A 17,257-nucleotide genomic window follows, 5' to 3' on the forward strand; every position below is an offset into this window, starting at 1 on the left:
CAGTACTTTTTGCTGTTTCATAGGTTTCATTCAGCGACGTTTCTTAGTTTCAGGCTTTCAGCTTTCTACTGCTCCCATGCCAATTATGAATTAGACGTGGAGTTCACCACTTTTATCTCCAGTAAACACAGCCCAGTATTCCTTTCTTCAGTCTACTTTACATTCTACTCCCTCCGTCCCATAATATAAGAACGTTTTTCACACTAGTTTAGTGTTAAAAACGTTCTTATATTTTGGGACAGAGGGAGTAACTAATTAAGTTGTCGCTACGAACAGGAAAGATGCCCGTGTCAAGCGTCGCAAAACCTTCGTCAGCTAAACCAAATCCATTCGATTCCGACTCAGACTCTGAATTTACCTCGAGGCCTGCAAGAGCATCATCTTCCAACTCAGTTGATCCTGGTACCAATGGCCGATGCAAGAATGGCTTCCGCGATTCAGGCGGGTTCGACAACCAATCCGTGCAAGAGCTGGAGAGCTATGTTGCATACAAGGCCGAGGAGACCACTCAGAAAGTGAACGTCTGCCTTCGGCTCGCTGAAAACATCAAGGAGGATGCTACCAACACTCTGATCGCCTTGCACAAGCAGGGTGAACAGATGAATAGGACCCATGAAACTGCTGCGAACATTGATCAGGACCTTAGCAGGGTAAGCTTGAAGCCGGCAGTTTCTTTTGTACTTATTACTTGTGTTTGAGCTCTTGTTTTTTTTTTCCTTCTCAGAGTGAGACACTTCTGGGAAGCCTTGGAGGGTTCTTCTCAAAAACCTGGAAGCCCAAGAAAACCAGGCAAATAAAGGGACCAGCAGTTATCTCGAGAGGTATGCCTTTTCATTGGGCTCAATCCATGTTGACTCTGAGTGTTCTCTTTTTCCTGACATTGTTACTTATTGAAATAGATGATCCCTTCAAAAGAAGGGCTAACCACCTAGAGCAGAGAGAAAAATTAGGATTGTCTTCAAGCCCCAGAGGGAAGTCGAATCCTCAGACGTATTCTGATCCTACCAACGCCATGGAGAAGGTTCAGGTTTGTGTTGGTGTTGGGATCCATGCAGCATAAATTGGACCTAATGACTAATCGCAAACCATTTTGTTTGGCAGGTGGAGAAAGATAAGCAAGACAATGCCCTTTCTGATCTTAGCGATGTCCTGGGACAGCTCAAGGGCATGGCTCTCGATATGGGCTCAGAAATCGATAGGTACGTGCTTCGTCGACTTCAATTCACCATATCTTATTTCATTAGCCAACAGGGTGAGGATTCTGCCTGAAAAAATCGCACCCAAGTTAAAAAGCATTCTCACCCTGTTGTCAAACACTATATTACTTCGATGAAATGGCCATGGAATTGTACAGTCCTTTCCTGGTTTGTTTATCAGTGGGTTTCGAACAATGTTTTGCATTCAACACGTCTCACTGCCTTTTAAGCGCTTACAGGAAAAAAATTTGGAGATTGCTCACCAAGTTGATGCTTTATACAGAACAGTAAATAATGAGTGCTCTTGATTGATTGGTGTTTGTTCAGCTTAACAAACTCCCAAGAAGTCTGACAATAAATTAATGAAACATCACATGTATATTTGTCTTATTTTACGAAATTCAACAGTGTCATGATTTTAAGCTAAATGGAAATATTTTTGTGTTTATGCTTGTGTGCACAAGTAACATTATGCATGTGTGGGTGTGGCCAAGTAACATTTTAGCGCTTAAAACATAACACTAGTGCAGATAGGGTCTTCGCACAAGGTCGAAATCGTGCAACACACATGGTTTCGCAAAACATGCCGTTAGGGTCTTTAAGGACAAAGAAAGAAAATAAACATAACACCATAATCTTGTGTTCCTAGTTACCTTTTACTGACCAAGAAAAAACAACTGTAAAGGAATCCTTTTATAGAATAGATAAAACAATCTTTTCAGATTGAAATGTACAATAAAACATTCCATTAGGACTTTTTCTTCTGTTTTGTGCTTGTGTATCCTGCTGAATGGTGTTGTATATACATACTGGAATGCAGGCAAAACAAAGCCATGGATGGTCTACAAGATGATGTGGAGGAACTCAACTCCAGGGTGAAAGGAGCCAACCAGCGTGCACGCCGTTTGCTTGGGAAATAATATTGCCTCGAAAATGTATGAGTGCAGTCTTGGTATATGAGGTTGCAGAATCAAAACATTGCTGCTGCTGCTTTGCTAAGCTTACTTTTGTAACTTCTCTTGGGAAGGAAAAGTTGCAAGTTGCAACATTGCTCCCAAAATACATATGAGGTGCACACATATATAATCATCTATTTTCCCTGGTTTGTGATCAACCAAATTGCTCAGAGATTTTGAAAGCAACATCAACTATCTGTATTTGTACAAAGATTAGTATTAACTAGCAAAAGAGCCCGTGTGTTGCAACGGGAGAGTAAATAACACATGTTCTTAACCCAATGACCATGACTCAAGACCCTAATGTGTTCACGTCCTTTATTTTCACATAGCATCATATTTGTGTTGTTGATGGTGGTCTGAGTGCTCACACAACGAAAGCGTGTTTGAATGCGGTCAGTTCTAAGGCGTCTCTCTCGCACGCACACTCGCGTGAAATAAAATAAGAAATATGTTATTTTTCCCCACGAGGTTTTTCACAGGTGTACATGCGTGGTTATCGATGTTTCCTTTCCTCTCTATCAGTAAGAAAGAAAAACGGATCGTACATTATAGATTAAGTTCACACCAAAATAATATTTTAGAAATATTTAACAGATAAAAATAGCATCATATTTAGATTGTACACATTTTTCTAACCAAGTTTCATATATAACATGTTAAAATCGGAATTACGGTTTAAAAGATATTGATGATTTTGTTTTAGATAAACTGTGGATTGATTAACCAAAAAGTTAGGGGGTTTTATGTTAAAACGAAAAATGAGTCGATTGAATTAAATATGGACAACGGGTTGATTACCTAAAATATTAGGTTTTTTTGAGAAAATGCAAAAAAAGGGTTCGGGAGTGACTTAAACGTGTACCACAGGTTTATTTATGGAAAATAGAGGGGCTTTTTTGCAAAATATATGACGGACGATCCCAATTTGCTTTATTATTACTCCCTCCGTTCCTAAATATTTGTCTTTCTAAAAATTTCAACAAGTGACTACATACAAAGCAAAATGAGTGAATCTACACTTTAAAATATGTCTATATACATCCATATGTGGTAGTCCATTTAAAATCTATACGAAGACAAATATTTAGGGACGAAGTGAGTATTAGGTAAAGATCACTCCCTCCGATCCAAACACTAAAACAATGTCACTTATTTTAAACCGGAGGAAGTAGTTTTTGACCTTTTAAAATTGAGGTAATATCACTGCTAGTCACTGAACTTGCGTCGGATTGCACTTTGGTGCTAAAGGTGCAAAACTGCAAATACGATCACTCCGGCTGTTTACGCCATGCCACGCAGGCACAAACCCTTGTCAGTGACAGATATCGACGCGCGCACATTTTTTTATTTTGCACAGTAGCCCTTAAATTTATTAATTATGAACAAAGGCCCTCAAATTAAAAAAAAAAAGGCTGCAGTTGTTGGGTTTGAATCCACTACCACCAAATAACGAGCTAACCACTACACCAAGTAACTATTTGTGCTAAAAATGAGAAAAGCTGAATTTTATGTTTTTGCAATGGCGACTACTCATATCCAAATAATTTTTGTCTAACCAAATTTCCATTAAGAGAAAAAATTGAGCGCCCGGAATTTTGAATTTAAGTGAGAGAAACTAGTCTAACAATACATGAACATAACTTAAATCCTCATATGGGCATACAATATCAGACCCTCTTTTGGGAAATAATTTTTTGTGTTATTCATGCTCATTTTAAAAGAATTACATTATTTAAAATAGTGTTCTCGGTGCCGCAACAATGAATTGGACTCGCGACGTTTCTATAGAAAGGAGTCGGGCTGACACTGCACAGGAAGCACTTATTTAAAGTAATGTGCTAAACTAAATATATTTATGCGTTAAAAGTTAAATTCGAAATTTTGGGCAAAGAAACCTGGAATTGCTGAGATATTTCAAAAATCGGATTTTGCAACTCCTTCAAAAAAAAACCCAGAGTAAAATAAAACTTGCTCGTGAACAAGTTTGTGTACGTTTTGGGTTAAACTTACATTTTGACGTGTGTTTTATAATCGAATTTCATTTGAAAATTTCTGGCGGAAAGACTATTTGGAAACCTATTTTTCTGGCCAAACCCGGGAAAATAGAATCGAGAAAAAAATGTGAGTTCAGCATAAAAGCAAATATATCTTCACAAATGCATGAAATTATGCTTGATGGAGTGGTTCGCTAGTGTGTACATGTATATGAAGTCGCGAGTTTGAACCTCGATCACACCCTTTTAATTTCTCATTTCTCGCACCAATTTGTTTCACTCGCTGACAGTGGGCCATAGCCCCATTGGCATGCCATGTAAGCGCGGGATACAGATGAAGTGACCGTGTTTACACGAGATGACAAGTTATGTAACCACAATTCCGTATTGTACAAGTTTTGTAACCAAACTAAATATCGAGCACAAGTTGTATGACTCTTTGAAATTCAACATCGGAAAACCCTCGGCTTTTCATAGTTGACACATGCTGCTCATAAATTGTGATCCACATATAATGTTTAAAAAATGATCATTCAACTTAACTATTGACGAGTTTAAGATTGATTAAAGATTCACTGTGGTTGATTCCTTCCCATAAATACATTACTCAATATACCGAAGATTGATCTGCCTGATTTGTGTAGATTTGGTAGATAAAAACTGAGTATAAATTTGGTAGATAAAAACTGAATTAGTTAGATTTGTGGGGTAGAAACCGGTTTAGATATAACATCTCACGTGTAAAGTAGTACTACTACAGTGTTTCCACGAAACCCTAAAACCTCCTCTGGCGGCGGCGACTAGGGTTCAGGAAAAAAATTGCGCTCGTCGATCTCAAGCCGGCGGAGCGCACCGATCTCCTGAGAGGATGGCTACAACCGATCATGGCAAGAAACTAGTGGGGGGTCAGGACCCGCTGCGCACGGACAGGACTCGCTTGGAGGAGGCTCTAGGGAATCACCGATGAGGAAGCTATTCCATTGGTCATTGATGATCACGGGGAGGATGCGCCGGAGAAGTGGCTACTAGCTGGGAAGGTGCAGCACCGCAACGTGTTCCACATCCACACCATCACTAATGCACTTCGTGTTGGAAATATGCCCTAGAGGCAATAATAAAATGGTTATTATTGTATTTCCTTGTTCATGATAATTGTCTATTGTTCATGCTATAATTGTATTAACTAGAAACCTTAATACATGTGTGAATACATAGGCCACAACATGTCCCTAGTGAGCCTCCAGTTGACTAACTCGTTGATCAATAGATGGTTATGGTTTCCTGACCATGGACATTAGATGTCATTAATAACGGGATCACATCATTAGGAGAATGATGTGATGGACAAGACCCAATCCTAAGCATAGCACAAGATCGTGTAGTTCGTTTGCTAAGAGCTTTTCTAATGTCAAGTATCATTTCCTTAGACCATGAGATTGTGTAACTCCCGAATACCGTAGGAGTGCTTTGGGTGTACCAAACGTCACAACGTAACTGGGTGACTATAAAGGTGCACTGCAGGTATCTCCGAAAGTGTTTGTTGGGTTGGCACGAATCGAGACTGGGATTTGTCACTCCGTATGATGGAGAGGTATCTCTGGGCCCACTCGGTAATGCATCATCATAATGAGCTCAATGTGACTAAGTAGTTAGTCACGGGATCATGCATTATGCAACGAGTAAAGTGACTTACCGGTAACGAGATTGAATGAGGTATTGGGATACCGACGATCGAATCTCGGCCAAGTAACGTACCGATTGACAAAGAGAATTGTATACGGGATTGCTTGCATCCTTGACACCGTGGTTCATCCGATGAGATCATCGTGGAACATGTGGGAGCCAACATGGGTATCCAGATCCCGCTGTTGGTTATTGGCCAGAGAGCTGTCTCGGTCATGTCTGCATGATTCCCGAACCCGTAGGGTCTACACACTTAAGGTTCGGTGACGCTAGAGTTGTTATGGGAATTAGTATCTAGTTGCCGAATGTTGTTCGGAGTCCCGGATGAGATCCCAGACGTCACGAGGAGTTCCGGAATGGTCTGGAGGTGAAGATTTATATATGGAAAGTCCAGTTTTAGTCACCGGAATGATTTCGGGGGTTATCGGTATTGTACCGGGACCACCGAAAGGTGTCCGGAGGTCCACCGGGTGGGGCCACCTGCCCGGGGGGACTTGATGGGCTGAATATGGGAGGGAACCAGCCCCTAGTGGGCTGGTGCGCCCCTCCCCAAGGGCCCAAGGCGCCTAGGGTTGAAAACCCTAGGGGAGGGGGACGCTTCCACCTTGCTTGGGGGGCAAGTTTCCCCCTCCTGGCCGCCGCCCCCCTCTAGATGGGATCTAGAGGGGCCGGGCCCCTCTCCCCTTCACCCTATAAATAGAGGGGGTGGTAGGGCTGCAGCACCCTTGCTTTTGGCGCAGCCCCTCCCTCCTCCAACTCTTCCTCCTCCTCCGTAGTGCTTGGCGAAGCCCTGCAGAAATACCACGAGCTCCACCACCACCATGCCGTCGTGCTGTCGGAGTTCTCCCTCAACTTATCCTCTCCCCTTGCTGGATCAAGAAGGAGGAGACGTCCCTGGGCTGTACGTGTGTTGAACGCGGAGACGCCGTCCGTTCGACGTTAGATCGGATCTTTCGCGATTTGAATCGCTGCGAGTACGACTCCCTCATCCGCATTCTGGTAACGCTTCCGCTTAGCGATCTTCAAAGGTATGAAGATGCTCATCCTCTCCTTCTCTTGTTGCTAGAATATCCATAGATTGATATTGGTGATGCCTAGAAAATTTTGAATTTCTGCTACGTTCCCCAACAGTGGCATCATGAGCTAGGTCTATGCGTAGTTTCTATGCACGAGTAGAACATAAGTTGTTGTAGGCGTCGATTTTGTCAATTTACTTGCCGTTACTAGTCTTATCTTGATTCGGCGGCATCGTGGGATGAAGCGGCCCGGATCGACCTTACACGTACGCTTACGTGAGACAGGTTCCACCGACTGACATGCACTAGTTGCATAAGGTGGCTAGCGGGTGTCTGTCTCTCCCACTTTAGTCGGATCGGATTCAATGAAAAGGGTCCTTATGAAGGGTAAATAGCAATTGGCATATCACATTGTGGTTTTGTCTTAGGTAAGAAATGTTCTTGCTAGAAACCTATGGCGGCCACGTAAAAACTTGCAACAACAATTAGAGGATGTCTAACTTGTTCTTGCAGCATATGTTGTGTGATGTGATATGGCCAAAAGGATGTGATGAATGATATATATGTGATGTATGAGATTTATCATGTTTTTGTAATAGGAATCATGACTTGCATGTCGATGAGTATGACAACCGGCAGGAGCCGTAGGAGTTGTCTTAATTTATTGTATGACCTGCGTGTCATTGAATAACGCCATGTAATTACTTTACTTTATTGCTAAACCGTTAGCCATAATAGTAGAAGTAATAGTTGGCGAGACAACTTCATGGAGACACGATGATGGAGATCATGATGACGGAGATCATGGTGTCATGCCGGTGATGATGATGATCATGGCGCCCCAAAGATGGAGATCAAGGAGCAAAATGATATTGGCCATATCATGTCACTATTTGATTGCATGAGATGTTTATCATGTGTTTACATCTTATTTGCTTAGAACGATGGTAGCATAAATAAGATGATCCCTCACTAAAATTTCAAGAAAGTGTTCCCCCTAACTGTGCACCGTTGCGAAGGTTCGTTGTTTCGAAGCACCACGTGATGATCGGGTGTGATAGATTCTAACGTTCGCATACAACGGGTGTAAGCCAGATTTACACATGCAAAACACTTAGGTTGACTTGAGAGCCTAGCATGTACAGGCATGACCTCGGAACACAAGAGACCGAAAGGCATGAGTCGTATAGTATATACAATCAACATGAAGATGTTCACCGATGATGACTAGTCCGTCTCACATGATGATCGGACACGGCCTAGTTGACTCGGATCATGTATCACTTAGATGACTAGAGGGATGTCTATCTGAGTGGGAGTTCATCAAATAATTTGATTAGATGAACTTAATTATCCTGAACATAGTCAAAAGGTCTTTGCAAATTATATCGTAGCTCGCATTTTAGTTCTACTGTTTTAGATATGTTCCTAGAGAAAATTTAGTTGTAAGTTGATAGTAGCAATTATGCGGACTGGGTCCGTAAACTGAGGATTGTCCTTATTGCTGCGCAGAAGGCTTATGCCCTTAATGCACCGCTCGGTGTGTTTAACCTCGAACGTCGTCTGTGGATGTTGCGAACATCTAACATACACGTTTTGATGACTACGTGATAGTTCAGTAATGTTAAACAGTTTACAATTGAGGCACCGAAGATGATTTTGAAACGTCGTGGAACATATGAGATGTTTCGAGGGCTGAAATTGGGATTTCAGGCTCATGCCCACGTCAAGAGGTATAAGACCTCCGACGAGTTTCTTAGCCTACAAACTAAGGGAGAAAAGCTCAATCGTTGAGCTTGTACTCAGAGTGTCTGGGTACAACAATCGCTTGAATCGAGTGGGAATTAATCTTCCAGATGAGATAGTGATGTTTCTCCAAAGTCATTGCCACCAAGCTACTAGAGCTTCGTGATGAACTATAACACATCAGAGATAGATATGATGATCCTTGAAACATTCGCGATGTTTGACACCGCGAAAGTAGAAATCAAGAAGGAGCATCAATTGTTGATGGTTAGTGAAACCACTAGTTTCAAGAAGGGCAAGGGCAAGAAGGGATACTTCATGAAATGACAAATCAGTTGCTGCTCAAGTGAAGAAACCCAAGGTTGAACCCAAACCCGAGACTAAGTGCTTCTGTAATGAGGGGAACGGTCACTGAAGCAGAACTACCCTAGATACTTGGTAGATGAGAAGGCTGGCAAGGTCGACAGAAGTATATTGGATATACATTATATTAATGTGTACTTTACTAGTACTCCTAGTAGCACCATGGTAATAGATACTGGTTCAGTTGCTAAGTGTTAGTAACTCAAAATAAAAGGCTACAAAATAAACAGAGACTAGCTAAAGGCGAGGTGACGATATGTGTTGGAAGTATTTCCAAGGTTGATCAAACATCGCATGCTCCCTCTACCATCGGGATCGGTGTTAAACCTAAATAATTGTGATTTAGTGTTTGCGTTGAGCATAGACATGATTGGATTATGTCTATCGCAATACAGTTATTCATTTAAGGAGAATAATGGTTACTCTATTTATTTGAATAATACCTTCAATGGTCTTGCACCTAAAATGAATGGTTTATTGAATCTCGATCGTAGTGATACACATGTTCATGCCAAAAGATGTAAGATAGTAACGATAGTACCACCTTCTTGTGGCACTGCCATTTGAGTCATATTGGTATAAAACGCATGAAGAAGCTCCATGTTGATGGATCTTTGGACTCACTCATTTTTGAAAAGTTTGAGACATGCGAACCATGTCTATTGGTATGTGCGCATGAAGAAACTCCATGCAGATGGATCGTTTGGACTCATTTGATTCTAAATCACTTGAGACATGCAAATCATACCACATGGGCAAGATGACTGAAAAGCCTCGTTTTCAGTAAGATGGAACAAGAGAGCAACTTGTTGGAAGTAATACATTTTGATGTGTGTTGTCTAATGAGTGCCAAGGCACGCAATCGATATCATTATGTTCTTACTTCACAGATGATTTGAGTAGATGCTGAGTACATTTACTTGATGAAACACAAGTCTGAATTATTGAAAGGTTCAAGTAATTTCAGAGTGAAGTTGAAGATCGTCGTGACAAGAGGATAAAATGCCTATGATATGATCATAGAGATGAATATCTGAGTTACGTGTTTGGTACACAATTAAGAGATTGTGGAAATTGTTTCACAACTAATACCCCCTGGAACACCATAGTGTGATGGTGTGTCCGAACATCATAGATGCACCCTATTGGATATGGGGCATACCATGATGTCTCTTATCAAATTACCACTGTTGTTTATGAATTATGCATTAGAGACTACCACATTCACTTTAATAGGGCACCACGTAATTCCGTTGAGATGACACCGCGTGAACTATGGTTTAGAGAAACCTAAGCTGTCATTTCTTGAAAGTTTGGGGCTGCGACGCTTATATGAAAAAGTTTCATCCTAGTAAGCTCGAACCCAAAACAGATAAATGCATCTTCATAGGTCACCCAAAACAGTTGGGTATACTTCCTATTTAAGATCCGGAAGCAAAAGTGATTGTTTCTAAAACGGGTCATTTCTCGATAAAAAGTTTCTCTCGAAAGAATTAAGTGGGAGGATGGTGGAGACTTGATGAGGTTATTGAACCATCACTTCAACTAGTGTGTAGCAGGGCACAAGAAGTTGTTCCTGTGGCACCTACACCAATTGAAGTGGAAGCTGATGATATTGATCATGAAACTTCAGATCAAGTCACTACCAAAACTCGTAGGTTGACAAGGATATGTACTACTTCAGAGTGGTACGTGATCCTGTCTTGGAGGTCATGTTGCTAGATAACAATGAACCTACGAGCTATGGACAAGCGATGGTGGGCCTGGATTCCAACGAATGGCTCGAGGCCATAAAAATCCGAGAGAGGATCCATGTATGAAAACAAAGTATAGACTTTGGAAGAACTACCTGATGGTCGTAAGGCTGTTGGGTACAGATGGATTTTAAAAGGAAGACGAACAATGATGGTAAGTATCACCATTAAGAAAGCTCGACTTGTCGTTAAGATGTTTACCGACAAGTTCAAGGAGTTGACTGCGATGAGACTTTCTCACTCGTAGCGATGCTAAGAGTCTGTTGGAATTATATTAGCAGTTACTGCATTATTTATGAAATCTTGCAGATAGGATGTCAAAACATTGTTTCCTCGACAATTTTCTTGAGGAACGGTTGTATATGATACAACCAGAAGGTTTTGTCAATCCTATAAGATGCTAACAAGTATGCAAAGCTCCAGCAATCCTTCTAAGGACAGGAGTAAACTCGGAGTTGGAATATATACTTTGATGAGATGATCAAAGATTTTGGGTTTATACAAAGTTTATGAGAAACTTGTATTTCCAAAGAAGTGCGTGGGAGCACTATAGAATTTCTGATGAGTATATGTTGTTAACATATTGTTGATCAGAAATGATGTAGAGTTTCTAGAAAGCATATATGGTTATTTGAAAAGTATTTTTCAATGGAAAACCTGGATTAAGCTACTTGAACATTGAGCATCAAGATCTATAAGGATAGATCAAAATCGCTTAATAGTACTTTCAAACGAACACATACCGTGACAAGATTTTGAAGGAGTTCAAAATACATCGGCAAAGAAGGAGTTCTTGGCTGTGTTATAAGGTGTGAGTATTGAGTAAGACTCAAAACCTGACCACGGCAGAATAGGGAGAAAGGACGAAGGTCGCCCCCTATGCTTTAGACGTAGGCTCTACAGTATGCTATGCTGTGTACCACACCTGAAGTGTGCCTTGCCATGATTCAGTCAAGGGGTACAAGAGTGATCCAGGAATGGATCACAGGACAACGATCAAAGTTATCCTTGGTAACTACTGGACTGAGGAATTTTCTCGATTATGGAGGTGGTAAAAGAGTTCATCATAAAGGGTTACGCTGATGCAAGCTTTGACACTAATCCAGATTATTCTCAGTAGTAAACCGGATTCGTATAGTAGAACAGTTATTTGGAATAGCTCCAAATAGCATGTGATAGCTGCATCTACAAGATGACATAGAGATTTGTAAAGAACACACGGATCTGAAAGGTTCAGACCCGTTGACTAATAACCTCTCTCACAAGCGAGATATGATCAAACCCCATGGGTGTTAGATTCATTACAATCACATAGTGATGTGAACGAGATTATTGATTCTAGTGCAAGTGGGAGACTGTTGGAAATATGCCCTAGAGGCAATAATAAAATGGTTATTATTGTATTTCCTTGTTCATGATAATTGTCTATTGTTCATGCTATAATTGTATTAACTGGAAACCTTAATACATGTGTGAATACATAGACCACAACATGTCCCTAGTGAGCCTCTAGTTGACTAGCTCGTTGATCAATAGATGGTTATGGTTTCCTGACCATGGACATTAGATGTCATTGATAACGGGATCACATCATTAGGAGAATGATGTGATGGACAAGACCCAATCCTAAGCATAGCACAAGATTGTGTAGTTCATTTGCTGAAAGCTTTTCTAATGTCAAGTATCATTTCCTTATACCATGAGATTGTGTAACTCCTGAATACCGTAGGAGTGCTTTGGGTGTACCAAACGTCACATCGTAACTGGGTGACTATAAAGGTGCACTGCAGGTATCTCCGAAAGTGTTTGTTGGGTTGGCATGAATCGAGACTGGGATTTGTCACTCCGTATGACGGAGAGGTATCTCTGGGACCACTCGGTAATGCATCATCATAATGAGCTCAATGTGACTAAGCAGTTAGTCACGGGAACATGCATTACGCAATGAGTAAAGTGACTTGCCGGTAACGAGACTGAACGAGGTATTGGGATACCGACGATCGAATCTCGGGCAAGTAACATACCGATTGACAAAGGGAATTGTATACGGGATTGCTTGAATCCTTGACATCGTGGTTCATCTGATGAGATCATCATGGAACATGTGGGAGCCAACATGGGTATCCAGATCCCGCTGTTGGTTATTGGCCAGAGAGTTGTCTCGGTCATGTCTGCATGATTCCCGAACCCGTAGGGTCTACACACTTAAGGTTCGGTGACGCTAGAGTTGTTATGGGAATTAGTATGTGGCTACTGAATGTTGTTTGGAGTCCCGGATGAGATCTCGGACGTCACGAGGAGTTCCGGAATGGTCCGGAGGTGAAGATTTATATATGGGAAGTCCATTTTCAGTCACCGGAATGGTTTCGGGGGTTATCGGTATTGTACCGGGACCACCGAAAGGTGTCTGGAGGTCCACTGGGTGGGGCCACCTGCCCCGGGGGACTTGATGGGCTGAATATGGGAGGGAACCAGCCCCTAGTGGGCTGGTGCGCCCCTCCCCAAGGTCCCAAGGCGCCTAGGGTTGAAAACCCTAGGGGAGGGGGGCACCTCCACCTTGCTTGGGGGGCAAGTTTCCCCCTCATGGCCGCCCCCCTCTAGATGGGATCTAGAGGGGCCGGCCCCCTCTCCCCTTCACCCTATAAATAGAGGGGGTGGTAGGGCTGCAGCACCCTTGCTTTTGGTGCAACTCCTCCCTCCTCCAACTCTTCCTCCTCCTTCGTAGTGCTTGGCGAAGCCCTGCAGAAATACCACGAGCTCCACCACCACCATGCCATCGTGTTGTCGGAGTTCTCCCTCAACTTCTCCTCTCCCCTTGCTAGATCAAGAAGGAGGAGACATCCCCGGGCTGTACGTGTGTTGAACGCGGAGACGCCGTCTGTTCGGTGTTAGATCGGATCTTTTACGATTTGAATCGCCGCGAGTACGACTCCCTCATCCGTGTTCTAGTAACGCTTCCGCTTAGCAATCTTCAAAGTTATGAATATGCTCATCCTCTCCCTCTCTTGTTGCTAGAATCTCCATAGATTGATCTTGGTGATGCGTAGAAAATTTTGAATTTCTGCTACATTCCCCAACACTTCGGCCGGCGTGGGGGAATCCGTGGGGACTTCAATTCAGATCCATGGGAGAGAATTTGTTCGTTGCTGAGTTTGAATCAAAGTGAGATAGGGATCACATCTAGGATGGATCACCATGGCATATCAGTAAGAATTCGGTCATCTTGGCTGATTTCAAGGATTGGATGAGACCTGATGAGGTTGATTTTGATAGGTTGCATCTATGGGCTAGGGTTTTGAACCTACCATACAATCTCCGGGATGACTCATGGGGAAAGGTAATTGCAAAGCAGATTGACCAACAAGCTACTCACACACAGTTTGATCACATGGGTGGTTTTTTGAGGGCACGAGTATCAGTTGATGTGAATAAGTCGCTGAGGCGGTGGATTGTCGTTGAATCAGCAAAGAGACAGAAGCAGGACCCTTATGATATTCAGTATGAAAACGTGCCTCATTTCTGTTTCTCCTGTGGCCGTTTGGACATTCTGGTTCGTTTTGCCCAGCTCCGGGGCATCGAGATGAAAAAGGGGAGCTACCTTTTGGTCCAAAGTTGAGGGCACCGGAGGATCGCAAGAAGACTGCCTCGGGGGATGCTGCAGGCAAGGAGCAGTAGCTGGGCCCGAGCAGTAAGAGGGAGTCAAAGAATTCCAGTAATGTTCCGACGGGGGGCGTTGAGGTGAACTCTCCTATCAAAAAGAAGAACCAGCATAAAAGAAAGGAGGCACCGCAGCAGGTCTATCGTCGAGTCGAACCTGTACCATAGCTTCTGCTGACAACAGCCAAGGAGTCGCCTGCAGCTGATCCGGCTTGCTCAAAGGGGAGTAATTTGGACGATGACTCTGAGATGGATAAAGGGTATGACGGGTTTCCAAAGAAGAAGAAGCCAACTCCTGAGAATTCGGCAGAGGCTGCAGGTCAGCCCTGCCCATCCCAATGAATTGCATAAGCTGGAACTGTCAGGGGCTTGGGAACCCATCGATAGTTCGCGAGCTTCGCAAGATTGTGAAGCAGGAAGGACCCTCCCTTCTGTTTGTAATGGAAACTAAGATAAAAGGGATCAAAGTTGAGAATTTGAAGAGCCTACTTGGCTTTTCCCGATGTTTTGCTGTTGATAGCAACGGCCTTAGTGGTGGCATTGGTTTGTTCTGGACAGATAACGTAACAGTTGATTTGATGAACTATAGCCGTGCGCACATTGATGTGAGTGTCAAGTCAAGTGAGCAGCAGCAACCTTGGCGCTTCACGGGTTTTTATGGAGAACCTAGAGTGGAAAATAGATATCACAGCTGGGAGTTTTTGAGCACGCTGCATGGTATTCCACACTCTGGTTGGCTCTATATGGGAGATTTCAATGAAACTATGTATCCTGATGAACACTTCAGCATCCATCTGAGGCCGGAGTGGCAAATGCGAGGGTTTCGGGAGGTCTTCGATTACTATTCCTTTCAAGATCTCGACTGGAGAGGTGTTCCTTTTATGTGGGACAATAGGCAGCAAGGTAGTTCCAATGTAAAAGCACGACTCGATCGTGCTGTAGCTACTGCAGATTTTGTATCCTTGTTTGCATATTCTAATGTGAAACATATCAGTTCGACAACTTTAGATCATTGCTATGTTCTTGCTGAGTTGAGATGTGTTCGGGAGCGAGGGGATCGACTTGGTTCTGGTATGAAAATGTTTGGCAGTCTCATAGTGACTATGATGCTTTGGTAAAAAATATTTGGCAGTCAGAGGCGGGTCACGCAGGTTTGGAGGGCGTTGTGCATGCACTAAGGTCTGTCCAAGAAAATTTGGGATCATGGGGTGATCGGGAGTTTGGTAACATTACCAAAAGAGTGCGAAAGCTATAAAAAAAATCTGGAACGCCTCCGAGCAGCCTCGATTGGTCGGGGACTGAATGCGGAGGAGTTGTCAGTGGTGGCGCAGCTTCAGGAAACCTTACGCCAATAGAAGGTTTGGTTGAAGCAACGATCAAGAATAAATTGGCTGCACAAAGGAGACCGAAACACTAAATATTATCAAGCCCAAGCAGCGAAGCGCAGCCGAACTAACATAATTTCTTACCTTGAGAGAGCGGATGGAACAATATGCGATGACCCGGATGAAGTGCAACATGAAATCATAGGTTTCTATCAAGACCTATATCAATCTCAGGGTTTTAACGATATGTCTATGCTCCTGCAGTTCGTACCCTCTCGAGTCAATGATGCTATGAATGTTATGCTCGAGAAGGATTTCACAGCTGAGGAGGTGTGAGTGGCACTTTTCCAGATGGCGCCGTCTAAGGCGCACGGAGTGGACGGTTTTGCTGCTGGTTTTTTTAGAGGCATTGGGATATTCTAGGGGAAGATGTCACAGCGGCTGTCTTAGATTTTCTGAATGGGGGTGAATTACCTTTGGGCCTAAATGATACAGCTATTACTCTCATTCCCAAGGTACGTAACCCTCAAAAAATTTCTCAATTCCGACCAATTTCTTTGTGCCCGGTTTTGTACAAAATTGCTGCCAAGGCAATTACAAATAGACTCCATGGCTTCATGGACGAGATAATTGGGGAGGAACAAAGTGCTTTTGTGCCTGGACGTTTGATTACAGACAACGTTCTCGTAGCTTATGAAAGTGTGCATGCGATGAAGAAAAAGAAGCGATGCAAACAAGCCTCATGTGCTGTTAAGCTTGACATGTTGAAAGCCTACGACCGCGTTGAGTGGAACTACTTGGAGGCTATGCTAACTAGGCTGGGATTTGGCGAGAAGTTTGTACGCCTCATTATGAAGTGCGTCACCTCTGTCCGGTTTGCGGCAAAGGTGAACGGGTCGCTTTTGCCGTACTTCACGCCATCCAGAGGCCTACGCCAGGGTGATCCAAACTTCCCCTTCCTCTTTTTGATATGTGCAGAAGGCCTAACCTCATTCATGAATTTTTATGGTGGTGCATATGTTGATAGGGGGATCAGGGTGAGCATCCACTCCTAGTGGGTAAATCATTTGCTCTTTGCAGATGACAGTCTAATATTCATGAATGCCAAGGTGGAAAGTGCAAATAGATTGAATGATATTCTCATGATTTACGCTGCCTGTTCTGGTCAGGCAGTCAACCGGGAGAAAAGTGCTGTTTATTTTAGTCCCAATGCTTCTGAAGAGTTGAGATGGGACATAAAATATACACTTGGAATCTTTGTGGAAGCTTTCACTGAACGATATTTGGGTCTACCGACAATGGTCGGAAAGATTACGAGCGGAGGTTTTGCTCATATTGTTGAGAGGGGCCAAAACAAAATGCAAGGATGGTCTGAGAAAAATTTGGCATGTGCAGGTAGGGAGATTTTGCTCAAATCAGTGGTTCAAGCCATACCCACGTTTAGCATGTCTTGTTTTCTTTTGACCAAGAAGGTTTGTTCACAACTTACATCCCCGATGGTAAAGTACTGGTGGAGTAGCTCCATTGATCGAAGGTCTTTGCATTGGGTGTCTTGGGAAAATCT

General features: G+C 42.9%; 1 protein-coding gene across 2 annotated transcripts; it reads left to right on the forward strand.

The window, feature by feature from the left end:
- Positions 1-281: 281 nt before the first annotated feature.
- Positions 282-2,322, forward strand: LOC123044324 (SNAP25 homologous protein SNAP33). 2 transcript variants are annotated; one of them, XM_044467031.1, is made up of 5 exons: positions 282-650; positions 725-821; positions 900-1,027; positions 1,102-1,199; positions 2,017-2,322. In XM_044467031.1, exons 1-5 carry the CDS (start codon positions 282-284, stop codon positions 2,114-2,116), a joined length of 792 nt encoding a protein of 263 aa, XP_044322966.1. In that variant the 3' UTR covers positions 2,117-2,322. The 2 variants fall into 2 exon arrangements, with proteins under 2 accessions (XP_044322966.1, XP_044322967.1); XM_044467032.1 differs by having other exon boundaries at positions 900-1,021.
- Positions 2,323-17,257: the final 14,935 nt, after the last annotated feature.

Source organism: Triticum aestivum, chromosome 2B (genome assembly GCF_018294505.1).
Source record: "Triticum aestivum cultivar Chinese Spring chromosome 2B, IWGSC CS RefSeq v2.1, whole genome shotgun sequence".
NCBI lineage: Eukaryota > Viridiplantae > Streptophyta > Magnoliopsida > Poales > Poaceae > Triticum > Triticum aestivum.